This window comes from Alligator mississippiensis, chromosome 4 (assembly GCF_030867095.1).
Source record: "Alligator mississippiensis isolate rAllMis1 chromosome 4, rAllMis1, whole genome shotgun sequence".
In the NCBI taxonomy this organism is placed as follows: Eukaryota; Metazoa; Chordata; order Crocodylia; family Alligatoridae; genus Alligator; species Alligator mississippiensis.
Window position 1 is genome coordinate 181,398,343 of NC_081827.1, and position 26,048 is coordinate 181,424,390.

Sequence of the window (26,048 nt, forward strand, 5' to 3'; positions counted from 1 at the left end):
TGCGTCTTCTGGCTGTTTCTAATCAGAAAGCAAGCCAGCTCTTGCCTGGGCCTGCTGGAATTGATAATTGCTGACTCTCAAAAATATCTCTTGTTACTATGAGTGAATATTGCAACTGGTAGGAAGATGGCTTCAAGATGGTCAAAGCTCTTTTGCCTAAGAAGGTTACCAGGCAGGCCAATGAGACTAGGACCTGTGACCCCTTGACAGAATTTTAGCTAGGCAAGCTGTGCTGCTTATTCTTCTAGATGATGTATCAAAGCCTTTTGCCAGCAACTTCTCTGTATAGACCATGGATCTTGTATCAGTTCTACAAATGCCCATGTACATGCAGGGGGTTGGGGGCTTTCGACTACTTGTGTTGGGGGCTGGAATTGATTAGAGACATAGCAAAGACTGGGAAATTATAATTAGGGAAGAACATACAAGGGAGTGGGAAAGAGGAATCTACTAGGTACCGGGTGCATCTACACGTGTGCTTTACTGTAGAGTTGACTAATTAGCTTCCTAGTAAAGCATCATTGTCTATAGGTGCGCTGGTATTAGGGTGCAATAAACTAATTAACTCTTCCATAAGATATTACTGTTGGAGACAGTACTATCTTACAGCAGAGTAATTAACTGCTATCAAATGCTCATGTAGATGGTGACCGTGGATGGAAATTGCACCTGGTCAGCCCAGGCAGCAGGGGACTAGACCTCTGCTTGCCACCTCGCCACACGGCTCCACATGTTCAGCACTCTCATGCCCCAGTCAGCCCCTTCACTACCTGATGCCATCACCTGGAGCCCAGGGCTGACCCCCTGAGCCTGCTGACAGCCTGGGTGCCTCAACACAAACTGCTGCTGTCCCAGGCACACATGTAAATGCTGTGCCCGGAAGCAGTGGACTCCAGCTTAAAATGCTCTGGAGTTTATCACTTTGCATTAATTGTACATTTAGATGCATCCACTGATGACTTGCAAAAGCCATAGGAGTGCTACTGAGTATTGCCTCTGTGTTGTCTCCTCATGTCTTATCTTGATATAACTTGTTCTCATTCCCTCCTCTGTTTACAGTGTTGTTTGGTCTCTCTGGTTCTTTGGCAATTCATCTGTGACTCCTGGCTCAAAATATCAGAGGGTCTCTACAAAAACAAAAAAAGGCAAGGAGCAAAGATAGCACATCATGTCTGAAGTTTTAATTGGTTGACTTGAAATTAGCAGAACTACATTATCATCAGGGCTTAGTTTTGCAATGTTTGTTTCTTTTCCCACTCTCTTCCAGAGTCACTGACACCTTTGATAAAACCCCCATGTTGGTTGCTGGTGTAACAGTCTTTTAAGAAAGTCAGCATGATGCAGGGTTGTTCAGACCTCATTCATATACCTTCAACAACTGGGGCAATTTGTGCAGACATGTTCACCTCTGTAACCTTGTTGCAGATGTGTATTATCAGTCATTTACTTATTGGCCACATCAGAGTTGTACAACTTCAAAGTGCCTGAGAGCTGCATACCATGTGGGCTGCACTAACTGGGGCCACTGGCCCCCCAGGCTGCACAGCACATGTGGAGAGGGTGGGCACCCCGACCTATGTGGCACAGCGCCCTGCCTTGTCTTCAGCTCTCTGTAGGTTCTCCCATTGCACCATGCTACACAGATATTCCACCCTGGCAGCTCTCCCAGCATTGCAGGCTGGATGTTAACCCCCCATGAGCTGTGGGCTGCAAGCTGGATAGTCCTGAGCCAACTTATCAACCACCTAAAAGCACTATTATTTCAGTAAGGCTCTACCAGTTCAAATCCACTGAGGACATGGGTCAGTACTTCTACCTGGATGTCTCCATCTAGATTTTGTCAGACTTCAGGTAACTCAGCTAAACTTCTCCTTTTGCCACTTGATCTTACTTTTATAGGAGACAGCCTCAAGTTTAATGCTCATATTGGTAAATTATTAGTAAAATATGGAGAGCTTGGACTTCTAACTGTAGGTTAAATCCAATGTACTACAACAACTTGGGCCAGGTGGCAGCATCATCCTGTGCTTACCTACACAGTAATGCCATAAGGAACTGCACATGTAATCAGCAATTTGTGTGGTACTTAGTGTGTACAATACTGGGTTTAAAATGGTCAAAATGTAAGTCGAGTTTGTTTCTTTTTAATCAATTGACAAAAGTAGCAAGCCTTTTTTTAATGCAGCCACATATTTTGCTGTAGATGGTACCTTTGCATCTAACTGCACCTTTGTACTTGGGGAGGGGGGCAACCTTTCAGACATGCTGTAAGGTAAACCCCACACCTTCCCTCTGAGTATCACTCCAGTCTCCTTTGCCTGCCTAATCTGTTACTCTGATCTCTGCCCTGTATACCACGGTCCTCCCTGTGCCCATTCCAATCTGCCACATACCACACACAAAGGCGGCTCATGTCACTTGTGTCTCAATTGCCACAGGTTAGCCACTTGTGGCCTATACAATAATAGAGTAAATCTATCCCTATTTATTATTTCAGGTTCCTGGAGACTATGGGCATTTCCTCTAATAAAACCCAGCTAGAGTTATGAATAAGGAATGTCTCTATTCTAAGGGACAATGACAGGAATGTCTAGCTGTCCCAAGGCAAGAAATTGGAAGGGAGCTCTGAGAGCAACTAGAAGAGGGGTAGAAGTCCTGAGGGAGGTAGGAAGGGAGGGTCTCAGGCCAGCGTGTAGACAGAAGAGAGTTTCTCTTTTAATACTGTATAATTGATGTTCTCACCTTTAGAAGGCTCTATCATGATCTTGGCAATGTGAATGGCATAATTTGCATCCTCTTTGGTGAGATAAAGCTGGAACAAAATCAAATAACCAACATCACAAAGGTGTTTGTGGGACTATTGCCTATTTAAAGATGAAAATCTCAAGATGGCATTCTGATAGCTTGCCTGGGCATCTAAATGTGCCCTGGAAAAAAAAATTAGACTTCCACCATTTTGGAATCATTCGATTATTTTTTCCCAGCTGTCGGCATGTGGCAGGGGTCCAGACCCAGTTATGTGCCTGCATACCCACAAGAGGTTTGCAATATCCATAGAGGCAGGCTCCCTAGGAAGTCATAAGGAAGAGAGCTGTAGGGGGCATGCTGGCTACATGAGCAAGCCTGGTAACCCCAACAGCTGAAGGAGGAGCAGGTCTGAGAAAAGCAGTTTCAACAGGAGTCTCTGGAAATATATTGAAGGTGAGAGTGCAAATTGCAACACCCTGTTTCCCTCAGCCATGGAAGTGTCTGAAGGAAAGCAAGGCTTGCTCATCTATACAGCGCTAGCAGGCAGGTCACAAAGCAGATCTGTGCACAGCAGCTGCAGTGGGGAAAATGCCTGTTTCCAAGCAGCATAAGGCACCCTTATGCATTACCACTCTTGCCAAACAATGCTTGACAGAATCTGCCTCCATGGACAGATTACTGGCAGCAACAGGGAGATTTGACCAGGAGTTTCCTAACTGTGTGTCAGTCTCCAGCAGTGAGGCCAATAGGGTTCTTGGGAGTTGATGTCTCTGAAAGGAGAACTGGAAGATGAAGTTGGGACATCAAGAGCCTGGCTGTGGCATCTGCCTCAGGTTCTGTCTTAGGCACAGGGTTCACGGCTCAGTACCTGGTGCACACAAGGTAGGATTACAGAGCGCTGCAGTGGTGCACCACAGCCTTGGGATAATACGCCTCCCCACTACCCTGGCCAGAGACCCTCCCTTCCTACCTCCCTCAGGACTTCCACCCCTCTTCTGGTTGCTCTCAGAGCTCCCTCCCAATTTCCTGCTCCTACCTGGCTATGCACACCCTGTCCCCACTCCTCCCTGCCTTTCACAGATGCCCCTTTAGTCCCTAATTTAGCCCCTATCCACACAAACACTCACTAAAGCTAACCTAAACCTAAGCATAGCTAATTTCTCTGGTTCCTGGTGCATGTCTTCTCTTCCTCCCAAACCCTCCCAGAGGCCATAGCCCCTATCTTGTAGTCATGCTCTGAATGTGACTCCATTTTTCTAGATGCACAGTGTTCTACACAGCAATAGACCCCTGACAGAATATTGCTATCCATGTGCAGCCTCTGTGCAGCTAGCAACAGCTGCCTGTGGAGACATGAAGCTGTTTCACCTGGCTGCATTTAGCTGTGAACAGGGCACTATGCACTATGTCCCCAGGCAGGAGGAGAGGTGTAGGAATAATTAAGCCGTGTAAGTCATGTAGATGCCTGGAACACCCAGAATGCAAGTAACAGTGGTGTCCAGATAGCTGAGAGGCCCAGGGCCCAGAGTGCCCCAAGTGTCAGGAGCCCCAGCCCAAGCACACTAATGTAAGCAGTAGTGGCACCCTCAGCAACAGATCCCTGAGGAACTCTTTAAGTGCCATAAGCCCCAGCACACAGGGACTGCCAGGAAAGTGGGGTGGGGGGAAGGTGGTAGACAGGAGCAGTAGTCAGAGTGATAGAAGGGCATGGGGAGAAACAAACACTTTACCTTGGGATGCTGGAGGGTCGACAACCTATATAAACATGCAGCCGCACAGAACAGAACAAGCTGCATGTAGGTTCCACTTTACCAAACCCAACCTCAGGATCTGGCACAGGGAGCTGGCAAGGGAAGTTCCCACTTTTATATAGGAGATGCTGGGGATTAGGGTCACAAGCCAATGGGCAAGGGGAAAAGGGACAGATACAGATGAATAAACATTAACATTAAGGTACATACACTTATGATCCAGGTAACAGATAATAAACAGTAGCACTGTAGTGAAATCACCCCATAACAGGTAACATGCAGGGAACTCTATACACCTGAGAAAACTTAAACACTTCTACAACTCTGGAGAGACTACCAACCAGCCTCTGGTTACAAAAGTGCTTAACTGTCACCTGCCAGGGCTCCCACACCTGAGTCCTCACTCTGCTGCTCCTTCTGAGCCTCTGGTCATGCGTTGCTTTCCACTGTGGCATCCCATGCTTCATCACTGCTTTTCTGCTTCCACCCATCTCCTGTAGCCTTCTGGGAATTGTAGTGGACATTACAGTTCACTCCTCCAGTTCCCTGGAGCAGCCAAGGCTTGGGGTCATTGTCAGAGAATTAAGCATTTCTGCACAAGAGATGTAACTGCCCAAGCTCCAGGGGTTATAACTGGAGACGAGAAGGGACCAGAGGTGCAGTGTGCCTATATTGGTGTCATCAGGGTGGCTGGTAGTGCTGGTGACTTAGTAAAAATGCTAAAGCAGGGGAAGAAAATGTTGCGGGAAGGAAAAGAAAAAAGGAAATATTCAGTATTTTGGGGGAATGGCAGAAACAAGTAGTTATGAGCAACTTAAAAATGCATCTCAGAACAGCAATTATTTTGTAATATCTCAAATGAAAACTAGAGGGCGAAGTATATCTGTATTTAGCAGATCCCGAACAGTGCTGTGAAAATAATGGAGTTTTGTTTCTTTAATCAGTTTCCTGAAATATTGTGCTCAACATGAAATGACATATTTTATTCCATTTTTCTGTTCTTTAATCTTGTTTCTTTTCAATGGCAAAACAAAAATACTGAAACAAAAACCCAAACTTTGCGTTTTGAAAATATCCAAACTAAACATTACAATTAAAAAAAATCCACCATATTTTGGGGGGAATTCTGATTATAACTAAATAAAGCAGTTTAGAAAAGTCCTGCAAACTTCTGCTGATCTGATTACTAAAATCAGGTAGACATTCATTTTGTGGCAGATCTCTTACATAAAGTACCAGCGTGACCTGCTCTCTAAGGGGGTAATAGGTCTTTCTTAAGTGTAGTTTTTGTATTTTATGCGTAAACTAACTGAGAGCTTGGTTAGCTGGAGTTCTGAATGTTTTCTATATTAACCCTGAATACACTAACTACTTTTTGGCCACATGTCAACAAGTTGCTGAGACAATGGATAGCCAATATCAAACAGGTCTTAACTACTGAATGGTTATAAAAAGATCATAACTATTAAACAGATACAGAAAATGATCATGGAGAAGCTGGAATCTAGCAGTTACAGATCCTGTGGCCACATCTACCCGAGATGCTTACTGGGCCCGTGTGAATAGGGAAGTATTCGATTCAGATTCAGATTCAGCCAATTCAGACAGTGTTTCAGTGATTCAGCCAATTCAGCCAGACAGTGATTCAATTCGGAGATTCGGATCACTGTCCTGAATCGATTCGGCAGAATCAGCTTTGGAAGATTCAGCGCTGATTCAGAGAGATTCTGTGATTCGGATCGGCCGGGGACAGGCAGGCACAGCTGGGCGGCTGGAGGTTCTACCGTGGCTCCTCTGGCTGTGCCTGCCTCTCCCTGGGTGGGGGGAACCACAGGAAAAGCCCCCATGGCTGCCCTGCCTGGCCCCATCCGCCATCAGCCCCAGCCTCCCAGCACTTAAAAAAAAAAGCCCCACACTCACCGGCTCTAGCAACAGTGATTGGGGCCTCTGGAAGCTCATGGCAGGGCCCCCCCGCACAGCATGGAGCAGTGGGGGAAAGTGGGGATCGACCCCCCCCCACCTGGCATCCACGCAGCAGCTGCCCCATGATGTGGGTGCAGCGCAGCTTGGCAGGGCACCACGTGCTGCCCAAGAGCTGGGGCCACTGGAGCTCAGCAGTGCCGAACTCTGGCTGACACATGAAGCTGCCCCAGCTCCCTGACAGCGTGCGGCACCCTGCTGAGCCATGCTGCACATGCACAGTGCAACAAGTGCAACGCAGATGCCAGGCGAGTGACTCTGGCATGAGCCCTCAGAGGCTCTGACTGCCACTGCCACTGCCAGACCAAGTGAGTGCAGGGCTTTTTTTTTTTTTTTTTTAATGCCGGAGGGCTGGGGCAGGGCAGGGCAGGGCAGCCATCAGGGGCAGGGCTGGGCGGGGGGATGGGGAGCGGGGAGCAGAGGCTCTGCAGGGAGACTCTGCCAGGAGACCCCACAGCCCCCGCTGCAGCCAGTGAGTGTGGGGCTTTTTTTTTTTTTTTTGAAAGTGTCAGGAGGCTGAGCCAGGCCGGGGATGGGGCCAGGCAGGGTAGCCATTGGGACTTCTCCCGCAGCTCCTCCAGCTGTGCCTGCCTCTGCCCTGGCAGGGGGAGCCGCGGGGGCCCTGCCCCACTGCCACTTGCCCAGCCAGTGCATAATGCAGGCGCGGCTTGCTCCAGGCGGCAGCAGGGCAGAGCTCCCGGTCTCAGCATAGCTGCCCCCGCATCCTGCACCCCACCTCCCTTAATAACCTGCCCCTTGCCCCAGCTGGACAGCTTGTCCCAGCCACAGCCACAGCCCCTCCTTCCCCCCTCCCCCAGCCCAAACAAACTTGCCAGCTGGAGGCAGCTGCCAACTGCTTGCTTAGTCTATGGCAGAATCTCCGAATCAGCCGAATCTTTTCCAAATCAATTTGGATGCTTCGAATCGATTCAGAGCTTTTACTTGGTCTTCCAATTTGATTCAGATTCGCAGATTCAGTCCCCGAATCAGGCCGAATCTCCTCCAAATTGAATCAGCTACCAAAGCTTCACACAACCCTAATGCTTACTGTGCAGTAGCTTGTTATTACTGTGTAGTTGCCCATTAGTACTGCTCAGTAGTGTCGCATGGTACAAACCATGATGCAATGCTACCACGCAGTAGTAAAGAGCTACTGCACAGTCAGAGTCACCAGAAAGCCATGCAGGGACACCACTGCACAATAACTCTGTTTACTGGGCAGTCATTTAATAGTTGGGTATGCAAGTACTAAATGACTGAGCAGTAACAACTGTGCAGTCAACATCTCACGTTGACGCGGCCATGGAGGACAAGGCAATGCAGGGGTTATATATGATGTCAGGTTTTTAATAAAAACATCACTCAAGGGAAAAACAAATAAAGTTATAAAAAGATTTAAACAAGAAAAGACAAAGGCGTTTTAAAAAAATGCCACTGGGCGTGCCATGTAGCAGGCAGAAACACCATCCTGGCTACTTAACTAAGTTTACTTAAGAGAGCTAAAGAAGATAAGGAAAAGGGAAAAAGAAAAAGATTAGCAAAAAAGTGAAAAAGCTCCTCCCTCAAACATTTGTATTGTGCTTTTATGTTTGCTATATATATCTAAGAATGAAACACTTGAAAAGCAAAATGTCATTCACCTGTGTGGAACAGAAAATACAGTCTTCTTTGTTCATCTGATTCCATGTATTAGATGTTAAATATCCAATGTGAATAATCTTTAACAGATAACTTCTATTCCCAGTGAAATTTAATCATTGACCACATGTAATAAAGTGAACTTGGGTAACCCTTCTAGGTGCCAGTTTGTCAGAACATGGCTACACGTCTGTATGAGGGCAAAGAGTATGCAGCTAGCTATCAGAAATACAGACTCTCTCCTCCCAAAGGTATCCAGCAAGCCATCATCTCCTACCTGGAGGAAAAGGCAAGGAATGCTAGCAGTCCCTAGAGCAGGGGTGGGCAAAAATATGGCCCATGGGCCAAATCTGGCCCACCAACTGGCTGGAACTGGCCTCTGGCTGCCCCCATTGTGCTCCAAATGGGGCTGAGCCCCACCTGCTCCCTCCAAGGCAACCGTGTTGTGCTCCTGCCATTTCCCGTCCTGGCCAGCATGCAGCTTCTGGCAGGGCTGATCCCAGTGCAGCTGCCGCTGGCTGGATGCTCCCCTCACCTCCAGCGGGAGCTGCTGGGCTGAAGTTTCTCCCTGCCCAGGCAGGAGCAGGAGCAGGAAGAGGAGCTGCCACTGGAGGTGAGGGGAAGCACAGCAGTGCCTGAACAGCTGCAGCCACATTGCGAACAGCCCCACCAAAAGCTGAGTGGACCAGCAGCACCAGCAGTAGCAGGCACAGCTGGAGGCAACGGGAGCAGAAAAGCCCTGGCAGCCCCAGCCCCGGCCAGCATGCAGCTTCTGTTGGGATTGTTCCTGACGTGGCTGCAGCTGCCCAGGTGCTGCTCTGTTTCTCTTGCCTCCCAGTGACAATGCAAGACCAACTGGCTAGTCACATTGGGAACAGCCCCTCAGAAGCTGCACACTGGGGCTGGCGGGTGTGGGTGGGAGCAGAAACAGCTTGCCTCAAACAGGCCTCAGCCCCTTGTGGAGTGCCACAGGGGCAGCCGCCATCCAGGCAATCTCTGCTGCATGTGCCCCTGGCCTTCATTCACCCCTGGCTGTCTTCCAGGCAGTCCCCTCACATGCACACAAGACCCCTCCACTCAACCCCATCCACCCCTTTGCCACCCCTGACACAAGGCAGGGCATGCATGGAGTGAATCATGCCTGTCCAAGTCCCAAACACTGCTCCCCATCCACCCAAAGCCCCACAGGAAGTTTTGGTGAGTTGTTGCATGCAGGGGTTGACCCAATCCACAACAGGTCATCAAAACTCCCTATGTGACCCTTGGACCCAAATAATTGCCACCCCCACCTTAAACCCTTTCACAATTCTAGAGACTCCCAACCAGCCTCTGGTTCCAAAAATGCTTAACTGTCATCTGCCAAGGCTCCCACATCAGATCCCTGCTTCTACAGCTAGTAGTCCTGGCTCTGTTGCTCCTTCTGAGTCTCTGGCCATGCATCTCTCTCCGCAACAGCATCCCGCACTCCATCACTGCTTTCTACTTTCACCCAATCCCCTGCAGCCTTCTGGGAATTGTAGTGGGCATTACAGTTCACTCCTTTAGTCCCCCAGAGGCTTCTGGCCACTCTAGTTCACACTGCAGTACATGACATCCAACATTACAGTCCATTACACTATTTCATCATTCTTGGAAGCATCTCTAAATGCCATTGATTTCAAGTCCTATGCCTGTCCACACTGTAAGGTGTAATACCCTTAGCAACTTTGCTTGATGAGGTTACGTTGTTGTAGGTTGAGCTATAGGACTTTCCTGAGTGAATGCATTGATGTAAATTAGTGGCTGAGAGCAAAACTAAGCAGAGAAGCAACACAACTGATGCAGATAAGCAAACTTCCCAACAAGCCCTGGAAGGCAACTGGAACACAGCATACTTCTAGGCTCCAGGCCAAAGTAAAAAAAAACAACTGTTTTATAGGCAGAGAATGGTTAAAAAACTCCTCAGAGGGGAAAGGGGTTGCCATATGATTCTCAACCCCCCTGGAAAAGATACACTCTTGGTTTTGTGAAGGCAGAATGAAGAAAAGAGGATTTTCCCAGAGGCATGGCTGACTGCTGACTGCATGGAGCAGGGACAGAGTCTATTTGCCAGCGTCACACCTACCCCTTTATGCTCAGCCAGGAAACAGCAGCCAAAGGGTTGGTGTCATTATAGGAGAATTGAGTGCTCCTGCACAAGAGATGCAACTGCCCCAGCTCCAAGAGGTATAATTGGAGACTAGAAGGGGTCAGAGGTGCAGTGTACCTATATTGGTGTCATCAGGGTGGGTGGTAGTGCTGGTGACAGTAAAAATGCTAAAGCAGGGGAAGAAAATGTTGCAGGAAGGAAAAGAAAAGAGGAATTATTCAGTATTTGGGGGGAATGACAGGAACAAATAGTTATGAGCAACTTAAAAATGCACATTGAAATGATCATTTCAACTATTCCCAGACATTCCTGGGAATGTTCAGTGGAGACCATTGCTGAATGCAGAACGAGGACCTAAGCAGCAAACACAATGGTAGGCTGCATAAGGAACAGGATAGAAAATAATACAGAAGATACTTGATTGCCATTTCCTAATGCACTGGTACAGCTTTATCAGTTGCATTTATTTTTGCTCAGTGTGCCTCAAACTGAGGGAGCAGAGAAGGCAGATCTAGGCACTGAAATGAGGAGGCCTGGAAATTCTCTGAAGGAAAAAAATCTGACATTGGCCATGGTTGGAAACAAGCTATGGAAAGCATGAGCCACAGGTCTGATATCCTATGGCAGTTCCCATGGGCTGTTCAGTGGTCACATTCCAGCTTCTGATGTCACTCACACAAATCTTTACCCTTGAGAAAAGAAAACGCTTCTTTGGGAAAATATAATCCCAATAGATAACCTATACCCTGATACAGTAGCCAGCACAGCACCCATGAACCATTTCCCTCCTCTATTGTGCCAGCTTCTTGTGTGGGATAAATTTCACCCCCGCCCCCCCTCGCTGCAACAAGAGTGAGAGTGAGATATGGGACAAATTTTCTCAGGCTCTTTTGCATCTCAGAAGAGCAATTATTTTCTAGTATCTCAAATGAAAACTAGAGGGTAAAGTATATCTGTATTTAGCAATCCCAAACAATGCTGTGAAAATAATGGAGTTTTGTTTCTTTAATAGGTTTTCCGAAATATCGTGTTCAACATGAAATGATTTATTTTATTCCATTTTCCTGTTCTTTAATCTTCTTTCTTTTCAATGGCAAAACAAGAATACCGAAAGAAACCCAAACTTTCCATTTTGAAAATATCCGAACTAAACATTATGATTTTAAAAAAACAACCCTATATTTTGGGGAGAAGTGGGGTAAGGGGTTAGCTGAAACTAAATAAAGCAGTTCAGAAGAGTCCTACAAACTCCTGCTGATCCAATTACTAAAACCAGGTAGACACTCATTTTGTGGCGGATCTCTTACCTAAAGTACCAGCGTGACCTGCTCTCCAAGGAGGTCATAGGTCTTTCTTAAGTGCAGTTTTCATACTTTATGGATAAACTAACCAAGAGCTTGGCTAGCTGGAGCTCAGAATGGTTTCAATATTAACCCTGAATACATGAACTATTTTTGGCCAGATGTCAACCAGTTGTTGAGCTACTAACAGCCAATATCAAACAGGTCTCAACTCCTGAATGGGTTATAAAAAGATCACAACTAATGAAACAAGTGCCGACAAGGACCAGGGAGAGGCTGTAACCTAGGACTTGCAGAGCAGCAGAACAAGCAGTGCAGAGATTAGACATGGTGTGCCAGGCTCTTAATTAAAAAAAAAAAAAAAAGGTCACTCGAGAAAAACAAATATTGTTACAAAAAGGTTTAACCAAGAAAAGAACAAAGGGGTTTGAAAAAAAATCCTGCTGGGTATGGCAGGAAAAAACCCCATCCTGGCTATTTAAGTGTACTCCAGAGAGCTACGGAAGATAAAGGGAGAATAAAAAGACAGGCAAAAGTGCCGAGGCTCCTCCCTCCAACTCCGCCCAGCCCACAACGTCTACACGAGACGCTGCGGCGCAGCAGCTGCTCCCCACACAAGGACGGCAGGCTTGCTGCGGAGCTCTGCGGCCTGCGTTTATACAAGCGCTAAGCGACGGCGCAGCCCTGCCTCCCGCGCGGACGGACAGCCCCGGAGCGGGGTTGGGGTTGGTGGGTAGTGAGGGAGCGCACGAACTTCCTTCCCGCCCAGACGCGAGCGCTGACGTGAGGCCCGCGGCGTCCCCGCCATGGCCGCCAGCCTCTTCGAGGGGAAGGCGCACGCGGCCAGCTACCAGCGCTACCGCCTCGCCCCGCCGCCGGAGCTGCAGCGGCTCCTCCTCGCCTACCTGCGGGACAAGGTGAGGGGCGAGGGGCCGGGCTGCACTCCCGCTCCCCTCCGCAGAGCGCCCCGACCCCGGGCTCGCTGAGCCCGGGCAGCGGTAGCTGCAGCTCCGGGGAAGCGCAGCCCTGTCCCCGCCGCCTCCAGGCCGGCAGCGGCAGTGCGGAGAGCCCAGCCCAGCCCTGCCCTGCCCTGCCCTGCCCCGCCCCGCCCCGCCCTGCCCCGCCCCGCCCGGGGGGAAGGAGAAATGCTGTTTACTCCCGCGCTGCCGAGTCCTGCAGCTCTCACAGGGAAAAGAGCCAGAAGCTCAGGCGTTCCTCTAGCAGGATGTGCAGGCGAGCTGCTTTGGGTAGATGTGATAGCTTTTATTAGACCGGCTGAGTAGCTGGAAAAAAGGTCTTGGCAAGCTTTTGGGTGCAGTCACCCTTTGGCAGGGATAGGGAGACTTTGCTGGTCTGAGTTTGCAAGGAATGAGAGAAGCTTCATCTCGTTCCTTGATGTCTCCGACCTGCTTGATGAAGGGTGACTGCACCCGAAAGCTTGCTAAGACCTTTTTTCCAACTGAGCCGGTCTAATAAAAGCTATCGCATCTACCCAAACAACCTTGCCTGCCTATGCCCTTAGACCAACACAGCTGCAACCAAAACCTCATCTAGTAACATAGATTTTAATAGGGATGCTTCTTTGGGTAGATGCGATAACTTTTATTAAACCAACTGAATAGTTTGGAAAATGTTCTTTGCAAGCTTTGGGGCACAAGAGCCCTTCTTCAGGCATAGGGAAAGCTTGCTGTTGTGCTGAGAGCACCAAGGAATGAAAGAAGCTAAGATTTCAGTAGGGATGTATTTAGTAGCTGCGTTGGTCTGAGACAAAAAGAAATGCAAAGCTCTAGAACTCTTGGTTCAGAGATGATACCTTTTAGACCAAGAAGTCGCAAAAAAGGGTAATTTTTTTGCGGTTTTTTTGTTTGGTTTTTTTTTTTAGTTGGTCTAATAAAAGGTATCATCTCTGAACCAGGAGTTCCAGAGTTTTGCAAGATTTCAGTTGCTGCCCAGCACAGGCTAGCTTTTGATCAGGTCCAGAACTATGAAGATTCAGTATTGCCAACTCTCATAATTTTTTGGCATTGTTCTTAAAGTCTACACTTTGGGAATGTGAACAACGTAGCCAGGAGACCACACTCTCTTGTCCTATCAGATCTTCAGGAATAAAAAGCTAAGTCGCATTATTTCTTCCTCTCCTTAGAGAGCGAGCCCTGTTCAACTAGCAGTGGACATTGGCTGTGGGTCAGGACAGGGCACTCAAGTGCTTGCAGCCCACTTTGAGAAGGTGATTGGGATTGACATAAGCGAAGCACAGATTGAAGAGGCCAAACAAGCTAACTCTCTCCTTAATGTTTCCTACTGGTAAGTGTAACTTAAAAGAAGTGACTCTTTCAGGTGACAGAGTCATAATCCAGATGACAGCACAAAGCAAAGACTCCACAAACAGGACTGCTACATGCCAATGGTTTCAGAAGAGGTCCTCACGTTTTTTGGGTGTGATGTCTAGTATATGGGGACTAGTTTTCAGAGGGCACATCTACATATTCATTAATGTGCAGTAGTTACTGTGCACTTAATTTAGTATTTGTACAATCAGGTACTAAACAAGTGCACAGTAACTAGAGTTGCTGCACAGTAGTGCCAGCAAACACCTTTTTAGTGACACTACTGCACAGTATCAGCGATCCTGATTTTCTCTGATTTAAAAAAATCCCCAATTTTCAGTTTAAAAAAAGTAACCTGAAATCCACATTTTTCCATGATTTAAATGAAACACCACTAATATATAAATAGTGCCATTTCATTTTAGTCATGAAAAAATGTAGATTTGGGATTACTTTTTTTTTTTTTTAAACAGAAAATTGGGGATTTTTTTTAAAACCAGAGAAAACCAGGATCCCTGCTAATAATACTGTGCAGTAGCGTATTAATGTGGTTTGTACTGTGGTGCAGTACTGCTCAGTGTTATTAGGCTACTGCGCGTTAAGCATCTCGTTTAGATGCACCCAAGTGCTTGAAACTCAACCCTGTCTAGGAATCACTATCATACATGTCCAGCAGCCTTCCATTTGGCCCATTTGGCTTGGGATGAGGCCAAATAAAGCAGTGGGTGACTCCTTGTGATCCCAGTAATAAGTACCTTTCCTCTTCCCCTACCTAGTGTTTCCAGTGCAGAGCAGCTGCCATTTGAAGATGGCTCAGTGGACCTCATCACTGCCTTTGTAGCCGCCCACTGGTTTGATCTGGAGATATTCATGAAAGAAGTGGACAGAGTTCTCAGACCCGATGGCTGCGTGGCCTTCAGCACCTATACTTCAGACGTGCGTTTGCAATATAAAGACTGCTCTGAAAAGCTAACCGAAATCTTCAGTGAGGTGGGGCAATAAAACAGTCCTCTTTCTTGTGACATTCCACACGCAGTAGAGGGAATATAATATTGTGTCAGCAGTATTAATACCACCCAAAGTTAGCGTCCTAACACAGTCCATTTAAAGACCCTATTGTCAAAGGTGTTTGGGGCTGTAATTTTCCAGTGCTCACTTGATTTTTTTTATTTGTTTAGATGCCTGTAAAAATTAGTTCACCTATGTTTATAAAAAGTAATAGAGAAGAATAAATTGCTTTGCCTATTAACAAAAATTCTAAACCCAATTATACTGAGCACAGTAGTGAATAAGGGCTTAAAATTTGTAAGGGAAAAATGTGATACCATCACCAAATCTCTGGGTAGCAAAAAAACCTGTATTTGTGCCAAGTGATGGCTTGGTATATATCAATAATTTAAGGCAAAAATATATTACTGACTATATTATAAATCCAAAGTAATGATTAGACTTAAAAGAAATCCATATATATATTCACATACATACTCACACACGCACGCACACACACGCAAGTAGGAAAAGCACAAGTAGGGCACCTTAACAATCTTAATTCTGGTCTTTAATGACACCCCTATTATCATATAATTACAATAGTGTTTGTAGGTTTTTCTTGTTAACATAATAATTCTTATTTCATCATCTTAGTATATCAGGTAGCCATTTTGAGAGTGGCATCTATCTCCCATTGTTCTCTAAGCTAGTGAATTCACTAGCTGGTGTCACCTGATCCTTGTCATGACTAAACTGGGAGCCATCATCCTTCTTGGAAATAATGGGAGGCAGTGACTATTGTGGTAGAAATCCATGGCCTTAGTCCCAATAATAACAAAGGGAGATGGAAGCAGTTTTGAAAAAGGCCATTTTTCATGGAACTTTCTATGCAAGAACAAGAAAAAATAATCCATGATGAATTGCAGTGAAGATATGAAATAAAAATTAAAATCTACAATGAAACATTTTTTAATTGTGACCAATGCACATGATTTCTGTGAGTTTTAAGTATAGCAAATATAAGAAGTTTCAAAAGTCTGTATTAATCCATAATTCCCATATGGAGCTCTAACTTGTTTGAGGCCAAGTGGTCTTGTATCAGGGAGCACAGCTCAGGGAGTACAGTGAAGCAAGGTTTTAACCAGTATGTTAACTGTTTATGTTCTATCTTTACAGGCTGTCGAAAGGCTTTCTAAATATAGAGATGAACGAGTACACCGTGTCCTTGACGGTTACAAGGAGATATATGCATCCCTGCCTTTTAAAGACAAGAAGAGGTGAGCAGATAAGGAAAACTTGCAAGGATCCCTTGCATTGTGGGCTTTATGAGACTTGGAATTCTGAACTTTTAGGCTTCTCTTATTCATGGCATTTAGTTTATGGCTGATTCTCCATTGGGATTGGAGATCAGAAAGCAGCTCTGTGTTCATCTAATCTGACCACCTGTAAACACAAACAATAGAATTGCACTGCCAAAGAAGGGGGAATGCTTCTCCCTGTGTGTGAACATGGCCAGTGCATTTGGCCAGTGGTTCTCAGTGGCCGTGCCTACATGAAACACTTACTGCAGAGCTGCCTAATTAGCTCCACAGTAAGTCCATGTGTCCCTCTTAGGCCACAGTAAACTAATTCACTCAGCCATAGGTTAGTACGTGTAAATACAAGTACTATTCTACAGTAGATTTTTTACTGCGCAGCAATGCGCGTATAGATGCTAATGGGGCTGGCTGGGGCACACGGGTGCTTCAGCATAAGGGCTGCCTGCTGGATAACCCTGCACTGGAGCACACTTGCACCCCAGCCAGCCCCTCCGCAGCACACTTGAGCCAGATCAGAGCAGTCCCGGGCTGGCAGGCTGACCCCCTGGACCTCCTACTAGCTGGGGCTGCTCCGACCCAGCTCAACATGCTGCAGTCCCAGACACACATGTAAATATGGTTCCCGGAAGCAGTAAACTTTGCAATATGCATCAGAGTTTATTGTTTCAAATTAATTGCATGTGTAGGCTCACCCCAATGTGCATTTTCTGTCTCTTTCTAATCAAGAAGGAAGTCAAGTCCTGTCTGTGTATGGTGAAGTTGGTAATTGTGGTCTCCCACAAATCCCTGGATAGCTATGAGTGAATATTAAAATGGGTAGCATTGGCCTTGGGCAACAGTTCTTTGACTGTCTTGAGTAGAAGTTTATTGGGCAGGCAGATGAGACTGACCAGCTTGCTACAGGGTCACAGATCACAGACTCACCTGGTGCACTTTCCAACTTCCCTCCCCTCCCGTCTCCCACTTGCCAGGCCTTTGATGTTACCGATGGCCAACTGGGAAGGCTGCCTCTAGAGGCCAGGAATAGCTTCTGTGGTGCTTTTCCTCTTGGCTCCATCCTTGGGGCTTCTCTGCCCCAAACTCAGTCCTTCGGGTTTTTTTAACCCCACAACTCAGTCCTGGAGTCCCTCTGCTTCTCCAGAAGTGCTTCTGCTTTAAGACCATACTTCAAGGCTTCTCTGCTTTGTCAGTATCATAACGTGGTCAACCAGACCCACAATGTGCCCACTGATCTTCAGATCTTCACTGTGCCTTAGGGACTATAACCATGGCCTCCAGCCACACACACAGCCATGCTCATGCCTTGCAGATATTACTCAGTAGCAATTCAGAGGGGGCCCCCAACAGTTGACCCTTCGGACCTAAATACCCATATCTGGGCTTCAGGCCTTTTTCTCTGGCTGCACTCCTCATGCCAGGTCCACTACCTTGGACCTTGGCTCCCAGGCCTCAGCCCCGGGGTCCCTGACCGTGGCAAAGCTGCTCTCTCTCACATGCGGCCCCTGGGTCCCTGACTCTTACAGGGCTCAGTGTTGGGTCCCCTTCTGATGCCCTACGGTTCTCCAAACCTCCCCTGTAGCCACAACCCAGTCTTCTGGTTAGAACAAAAACTACAAAGGAAAAATAACTATAACCCAAGGCATAAACAGCCAGTTGCAATTCAGATCTAACCCCCCTTAGGGGCTGCAAGAGTGGCCACACTTCTACCCTAAGAATATGGTTTGTTTCTCCAGCCCACAGGGTACCTCTTCCTTGTTTCTAGCAGCAAGCTCTGTCTGCATTACCTCACCTCACAGACAGCAAGCATACAATGTCTGCTTTGCCTCAGACACTGGCATTATATGCTCCCCAAAGTACCACCCCTTCTGGTCATGTGGCTTCCCAAACAAACACAGGGACTTTCCCAGTCTTTGGGGCTGCCTGGATTTGTGCCCCTTTGCTGCTTACTGCAGTGCAACTAGCTCCTAAATTGTTATAGTCAGCTCCATAACCCTTCTGTGGGCTTTCTTCTGGCTCCTTACTCAAAATGCCGTACCTCAGCTGTCTCCTACAGAATAATCTAGCCTGCTGCTTTCTTTTCTTAAAGAAACAGGAGATGCTGGCTCCCTGTTACAGACCTCTTAACAGAATTTTATCTAGGCAAACTTTGCTGCTCATGCCAACCCGTTTCACCAGCATCTTCCCAGTACAAACCACCTGGGTGCAGGGCCAGATTAATGCATAGGCAAACTAGGCACATGCCTAGGGCCCTAAGTGAGAAAGGGGCCTAGTTGGGCTTATTTTACATATTATAATTATTGAGTGAAAAAGTAGGGGCCCATGAGGTTTTTTGCCTAGGGCCCACTAAAGGGTTAATCTGGCCCTGGCCCTGCCTGGGTGGGGATGTGGATCCCTTGAAAATACCAGAAAACATGAACAGGCAGAAAGGGTGGGGGACCTCTGCTGAATGTGTGCTTTTGCTAGAAGACAAAGAGTTCTGGATGGTGAGCCCTTGCCTGGGCCATGGCCCCCCCTGGCCTTGTCCCACTTTACTCTAGTTGAGCCACTTGTCTTGGGGTCCACTTTCCCCTTGGCTTGGGGACCACAAGCTCCTGGATCCCAGCTCTGGGCACATTTTTGCAGCTTGGAGCTCCCTGGGCCCTGCTGAGGCCCTTGTGGGCTACGGGACCCTTGGCACCTGGTGTCCTTCTTCATGAGTTCTGTGTTTGCACCCCAGACTTCACTGTGTCTCACCCCTCATTGGCTCTTGGTCCCAGTCTTGCTCTCTGCGGGCTCCAGTTTTGCACCCTTAGTCTCTACTATTCTTTGCCCCTTGGGGGCTCTGGGCTTGTACCACAAGTCTCTCCTATCTGTCACCAGAGTCCTGCCAGCAACAGTGCCTAGGATCTGGGGTGTCCTTAGCCACCCTTCTCAGTAGCCTCCTTCACCCCTACAGCCACAACCTGATCCTCTGGTATAAATGAACACCAAAAACATGAGTGTCTGCTCCAGACCCAAGGTTCCCCTTGTGGGGTTAATCCTGCCCTGTGGAAGCCCTTGCCCAAAGGGCCTGAGGTACTTAACTGTTCCTGGTTTAGGATGCAGGGTTTCCTCTACCTCCTCTGCAGCCCAGAGCCTTCCTCTGGGCTCTCCAGCCTGGCCCTTGCCTGGAACTGCAGGGGCCAGAGCTCCTACAGCTAGACTGCCCCTCTGGCTTAGGGTTTGTGGTTTATAATTCTCTTCCAGAGTAATCAGATCCTCCACTTTCACCCCAAGACTGTCAGTCACAGCTTGCACCTGGGTTGAGCTGCCATTTGTTTCAGAGTTTTAGCTTGTCTCAGGGGGGAGGGCTAATCGCCCCTGAGCTCTGATCCTCTTTTAGCAGTGGGGTAAGGACCCCATTACAAAAGACAGTTTATAACCAGTTGAAAGGGGAATCTGTTAAACTGTTGGTCCCACTCTAGATGACATGTATAGGAAATATAGAGACAAAGGCTAGTGGAAGGAATTGCCTAAGCAGAGAGAAACTTCTTTCAGGGGAACTATAAGTTGTTTATGCAGGATGGCCCCCATCAGCAGATAATAGAGCAACCTGTGTGAAGAGCTGCTAGGATATTTGTTCCTATAGGACTAGAGCAATTGACATACAGCAAACCATAGGGCTGTTGCATTCAGAGAGAAAGTGGTACCAGCAGATGACATGGGCTGCTTCTGCAACACAGTATCACCAACCACCCTTTTCAGGGGCCTGAAGTGGGTGCAGGCTCCTTGAGGAAATATCTTTTTGTCACTGGAACTATGCCTGCATTTGAAGAACTCTCAAAAGTTTTTGGTGGGATCTTAAATGACAGGGGTGGTACATGCTTGAAACCTGGTCTCTCCCCAGTTTTCTTGATTTTGGCTCTTTCCAGATTTTTTCCCCACCAATTCTGTCACACCAAGAAGCAGCAAATCATGCTGCCTTCATGAGGTCTTGGTCAATATCAAAGTGTCCAGGTGCTGAAGTGATTAGAGAGGAAGTAAAGACTGGGGAATTATAATTGGGGAGGAACATAGGAGGGAATCGCAAAGAGGAATATACTAGATGATGTATGGCAGTTGTGATGATGATACTTAATATCACTTCTGATCTCTCTAGTTCTTCAGCAATTCATCTGCAGCTCCTGGTTCAAAATAAAGTAAAATAGCTTGAAGTGAGATAAATTGCTGTGTGTAATCCTCTGTTGTTTGGAAGAAACAAATGGGATCAATAAGAGTTAGCATTGTGGAATGCTGATACTATATAGACATCTTTCCTTTACATGGACTGAGACTTTGTAGTGGTAGAGAGGTTTGTATGTCCTAATAATCCTTAGAGCTGTTGCCCAGTCTCACAGGCCTGAGGGGAGGTTCCAGACAAGCCACAGTCCAAAATCCAAGTCCTCAATGGCAGATCAGGCAGAAAATATCAGGATCTCAAAGCGGTAAAGACAGAAGAAGGCTGCAGCAAAATGGAGGTCTCCTGTCATCTAGGACTCTTCCTTGCCACTGGGCTCAGATCTCCATCTTCTCAAGATCACGTGGTTGCTGCTTCCACACACCAGCTTCCTCTCATTAAACCAAGTCATATACAGGCTTCTACCAGAGAAAATAACACACTTTCCTGTACTAACCTCCAAAAACCCTGCAGTGCTGGATTACTGGTGTCAGAGACAGGCCTAGTAAATCCAGCAATCTCCAACCACAAATCTACATGCAGGCAGTGGTAAAATGATGGTTATCTTGCACCTGGGCTAGAGACGGGTGCAATTCAGCAGCTGCTACTATGTCTGAGCCGTTCTAGTCAGGATCCCCTCTTCTCACCCGGCATGGGGAGGGGCCAATAAAGGTACCCTAAATCTAAGCTGTTTCATCTGCTCCTGGCTAGATAACCACATCCAGTGAGATCACTCTCTGCAGTCATAAACATTAAAAGACAGCGATGATTTTCACAACATGGAACATGCATACCTTCATGGATAACCAAGACAACAAAAGACCAGAAAGAAGAACTGCCATTATCTCCAGGGAACTAGTGAGATACAACATGGCTGAATGAGGGTCATCTAAGGCAGTGGTTCAAAACCTTTATGTACCAGAACCTATTTGTAAATATTGATGGCCAGTCCTGACCCAGTGCCCCTCAGTCCTGACTCAGTACCCCCCACTGTGTGAAGTAGAAGAGAGCCCAAGCAGCCCCTTGCAGGCTGGAACTCTGCCAGCTTGCAAGGGAAATGCCACCATTTCCCATGGTTTTCTCCTTTAAAGGAGAATCCATTTTTAAAGTTTGTTGATCCATTTTTAAAGCTTGTTCACAACCCTTTCATATATTCTTGTGACCCGCTTTTGGGTAGTGACCCACGGGTTGAGAAACACTGATCTAAAGGAAGAGGGCGGAGGCTACATCTTCTGGAAGGGGAAACCAGCCCAGGACAGATGTGTTGATGGCATCAGCTTCACCATCAAGAATCAGCTCAGTCAACTTGTGCAGCTCCCTGTGGGTATCAACAATTGTCTTATGACTCTCCATCTTAATCTTAGCAACAACTAGTATGCCACTGTCATCAGCACATACATCCCAACACTATGCTAATGGTGTCAAAGAACAGTTTTGCTTTAACCCTGACCATGTACTAACTAATGCTTGCAAGTAAAATTAATATCAGTCTCCTTGGTGATTTCAAAGCCAGAGTTGGATGTGACCTAGAACGCTGGAGTAGCACCATAGGGAATGAAGGAGGAGGGAAAGTCAACTCCAATGGCATTTTTCTCAGCAAATGCACAGAGCAGTCTTGTCATCACAAACACCGTCTTCAGACAGAGTGACAAATACAAGACCACCTGGATACACACCCTCACCTTAAGCACTGGTACCTTCTTGACTATGTTATTTTTAGAGCCCCTGATCAACTGGATGTCCAAAGTCTGTGACTGAGGAGCCTGTGACTGCTGGACAGATCACCATCTTGTCAGATCCATTATGAACATCTGGCTTACTCTGAAACAACAGAAACAGCCAAAAGCAATGCAAAGAACTTGCAACACCAAATCTTATCAAACCTGTTCATACCAGTCTCATCATACCAGTTAAAGAACTTGAGATTATAATTTCTGAAGAGTGAAGCTGTCAGGCACCAGAGGTTTTCCAAAAACAAAAGCCTTAAGGAGAAAAGAAAGCATATTATGCCTATGGTTTTAATTAATGGCTTTAATTTGTCAGCATTAAATTAGCAATGCTCTGGTACCATGTTTGCTTGCTTTTTCAATATTTTTTTGTTTTCCAGAGTTACTGATATCTTTGGTAAACTTTCCGTGTCTGTTGCTGATGTAATTGGTTATTTCCAGACCTTCTCAATGTATCAGACCTTTCTGAGGAGTGATCCTGAAAGAGCAAAAGCCCTTCTCCTAGAAATGGAGCAGAGGTAAAAGTATTTTAAGAAAGTCAGCGCAATGCAGGTATATCTATGATGTCTTAACAACCATTCCACAACTGGTGGCCGTAATTGAGGCAGTGGATTCACCCGTTACCTTTGTTTTGGATGTGTAATATCAGGCGTTTACTTGCTGACCAGATCCTCAAATTCTAATTGTGGGTTAAATCCAACACACTTCATCATCTTGGGTCATGTGGTAGCCTCAAGTATAGACATTAGGGCTGTGCAAAACAGCACCTTTTCGTTTTGACTTCCATTTGACTGTTTCGAAGGGACAGCATTTAATTTGGCTGTTTCGAAGCACTGTTCTGTTTCGTTTCGTTGAAACTTTCGATGTGTTTCAATGTTTTGCCCATAGGCTATAATGGGGAATCACAAAAATGCCTATAACTTTGTCATTTATTTCCTGATTCAGATGAAAACAGCAGGGATGGTAGCCCCTGCTGAGGCCACAAAGCCTGTCAAGTTTCAAGGAGATGAGTGCAAGGGGTTTGGGGAAACTGCACCTCAAACTGTTCAGAGCAGCTTTTTTATGCTGTTTTTCCGTCCCTCCCCCAGAGTACAGGGATTGGAAGGGACTTCAGGGAAGGATCACAGTCACTGGCCATCTCCACACATCAGTATCAGAGCAGTCCTTCCCCCCTCTCCCCCCTCCCTCTCCCTAGTATCTGTTTAGCTGCAAGGAAGCCCGGCTTTGAAACTCGAAATGTTTTGAAACTTTACTTCGTTTCGTTTCAAAGCTGTTTTGAAGCCTTTCGTTTTGATTTTTCAAGCTTGAAACATGTCAAAACAGCTTCTAAACATCTGTCAAAATTTCGCGCGGCCCTAATAGACGTTACTTTTAGATCGACCTAACCTGGGTTAGGTTGATCTAAATGCCTAATTGTACAAGCCTGCAGAGAATTTTAAATCACCCAAAAATGGTGTGCCCAATCTGAATTAGTTCATTTGAGTAGGTGCACTAACTTAGACTGAGATTAGGTTAACCCAATCTAAGAAAGGGTTAACCTGATCTATGAAATGTGCCTGTACATGTTCACAGTACAACCTTGGGCTGGGAAAGTCCACTGGCTCACCTCAGCCCTGGGGCTGCGCTGTTCCCACTCCCCCAACCCTGACTGGGCTGTTTTTAGCCCCCTGACCCCAGCCCTCCTGGCTGGGCAACCTCTCCTCCCTTGCCTATCAACCTTGCATACCTACCAGCCCCTATGATCCCTCCACCCAGAACCTATGAAAACCCCAATCCTGTCCACCCTTCCCTCCACCCCAGATAATTTATATTGAGCTCTCCACGTGACTCCTGGAAGCAGCGAATAGCTGCACACTGGTCTGGGCAGCCACAAACTCTTGCACACAACCACTCCCATTTTAGGTGTTGGCAGCATAAAGTTTGCACCCACAGTCAGCATATTGTGTGGTGGTCATTATAGTCACTGGCTTGCACAAATAATGTGTAGAAAAGTATTTTGAAAATATTCAAAATGTAATGCAAGTGTTTATTTTTAATTAAGTTATCTGTCAAAAGTAGCAAGCTTTTGGTAATGCTGGCATATGTGTGGCTGTGGATGTCACAGCCAAATGTCACAGTACTGAGGGGTAGGTCTTACTATAAGACAGTGAATCTATCTCTATTTATTCTTTCAGGTTCCTGGAGACTATGGGAGTTTCCTCTAACGAAACCCAGGTTGAGTTGTGGATTAGCAATGTGTGTGTTCTAGGCCACAAGGGACCATGAAAAGAAAGTCCAGCTGTGATCTGTACGCAGAAGAGAGATTCTCTTTTAACACTGTATAACTGATGTTTATTAATAAGCTGTTGTTATCACCTGAGAAGATTCTTTTATGACCTTGGTCCACCTCTCACTAGGCTCCTGGACCCTCACTGGCCCCATACTCTTCACTTCTCAATCTGGGTTCTGGACCCCTCCTTGGGTCCCTAGGAACCTTCTCCTCCCCAAACCTCCAGACTGCTGTTACCCTCCATGTTAACCTTCTGGAGCTGGAGCCATCCTGCTGAGGTGGTGTTCTCCCAGCAGGTCAGGGCCAGGACTTATACCTGCTGGCTCCCTGGTTCAGCTGACCCCCCTCCCCTCCCCCCCAGTTAGCCCTGGCCTGCACTTGCCAGCAGCCTTGCAGGCTGCCTGGCCTCTTAAAGTGGCAGGCACCCCTAGTGCCCTTCCACATATGGAATAAACATCATATTGTCTATAAGACAAGAAATTAATATTATATCACTACATAAAAATAGCTTGCAGTACGCTAAATTGTTGTATGCAATGCTGTATTATTGGGAAGAAATAAATGGAATCTGTAAGTGTTAGCATTGTAGGATGATGATACAATAGAGACATCTTTCACCTATTGACCTCAACCTCAGAAAGCTTCAAAAGGTAGATAAGAGTAATTGTGCTCCAGAAAAAGTAGGCACAGTCTGGAATATGCCAGTTGAAAAACTTATGAGCATAATTTCTGAAGAATGAATCTCAGTTGAGCACCAAGAAAAAGGGATGAGAATATGCCAGACATCTCAGCACACTGATTGCTGAGCACTTTTCAGTATCTGACCCCAGCTCTGGGTACTGAGCACATAAAAACACAATCCTTATTGTTCCAGGGTACAGGTAATGACTAGTAAAGTACTGTAGAGCTGTTATGCAGTAAGCTGAGGGCATGGACACATGTACATTTGGAGCCCTTTCAAAAGGGCAGCAACTGCTACGTTCAAATTGTTGTGTGTGAAATGCCTGAGAATGATTCAAATGGACCAAAACACTAGTTTTTTTTATCCTGGATGAAGCTGTGTCAAACATTAACAATTAAGGTAACCAAATGTATGAATGTATGTTTGCTAACATATACAAATAATTTAAAACACAAAGGCAGTCTTAAGAATGGAAAAAACAAAGCAGCCTTGACAGGCCACAGTAAATAACTGAACAAGGGTCAAAAGGCAAGCCATAAAGAAGATAAGAAATCTATCCTTCTGCTACCTCAAAAATATAACTTTTAACTGATTAACAAGATCTTGATTAAAGTAAAGATTACCAGATGATTAACAGACTGGGGTCAGACATCTAAAAATAAAGAGCCTTTCGCTAAATTGATCCCTTGACCCCTTTCCCAGGGCTCCTAAAAATATGTTTCCATCAAGTTCCAAAAGTTCCAGTGAAACAAATTTATATAAAACCAATCAGAGATCAATTATTAGCATATCAGATTAGCCATCTATAAATATTGGGCCTGAGGCAAGCAACAAGTTGGACCTTTTTGAAGCTCAGGAATAAAAAACAACTTAGCGGGAGTCCTCTGGAAAGCAAAGATGCCTGGCTATAAGACCTGTTCTTCCCAAATCCAATGTTGCATAAGCATCATCTTTATTAATACCAATAAGTCTTTGTCTTGCGTATCCTAATAAAGATGTTGAGTGTGACTGGAA

The 26,048-nt window shown here is 46.3% G+C and overlaps 1 protein-coding gene and 1 long non-coding RNA gene across 2 annotated transcripts; one reads left to right on the top strand and one right to left on the bottom strand.

The window, feature by feature from the left end:
• Positions 1–1,166: 1,166 nt before the first annotated feature.
• LOC132250363 (uncharacterized) lies at positions 1,167–12,539 on the bottom strand. Its single transcript, XR_009462040.1, has 2 exons — positions 12,452–12,539; positions 1,167–5,218 (listed from the first exon to the last, which is right to left on the bottom strand). It is a non-coding gene; the product is annotated as an uncharacterized LOC132250363 (long non-coding RNA).
• LOC102569370 (putative methyltransferase DDB_G0268948) lies at positions 12,295–26,048 on the top strand. The gene is made up of 6 exons (XM_006260336.4): positions 12,295–12,463; positions 13,690–13,850; positions 14,650–14,863; positions 16,040–16,140; positions 22,464–22,601; positions 24,258–26,048. Exons 1-6 carry the CDS (start codon positions 12,353–12,355, stop codon positions 24,346–24,348), a joined length of 816 nt encoding a protein of 271 aa, XP_006260398.1. The 5' UTR covers positions 12,295–12,352; the 3' UTR covers positions 24,349–26,048.

Excerpts from the sequence above, each read along its gene's own strand:
- LOC102569370 (XM_006260336.4), top strand. The coding sequence starts at position 12,353 with ATGGCCGCCAGCCTCTTCGAGGGGAAGGCGCACGCGGCCAGCTACCAG. Across the intron at positions 12,464-13,689 it reads TCGCCTACCTGCGGGACAAG|AGAGCGAGCCCTGTTCAACT; the intron begins GTGAGGGGCGAG and ends TCCTCTCCTTAG. Across the intron at positions 14,864-16,039 it reads TAACCGAAATCTTCAGTGAG|GCTGTCGAAAGGCTTTCTAA; the intron begins GTGGGGCAATAA and ends CTATCTTTACAG.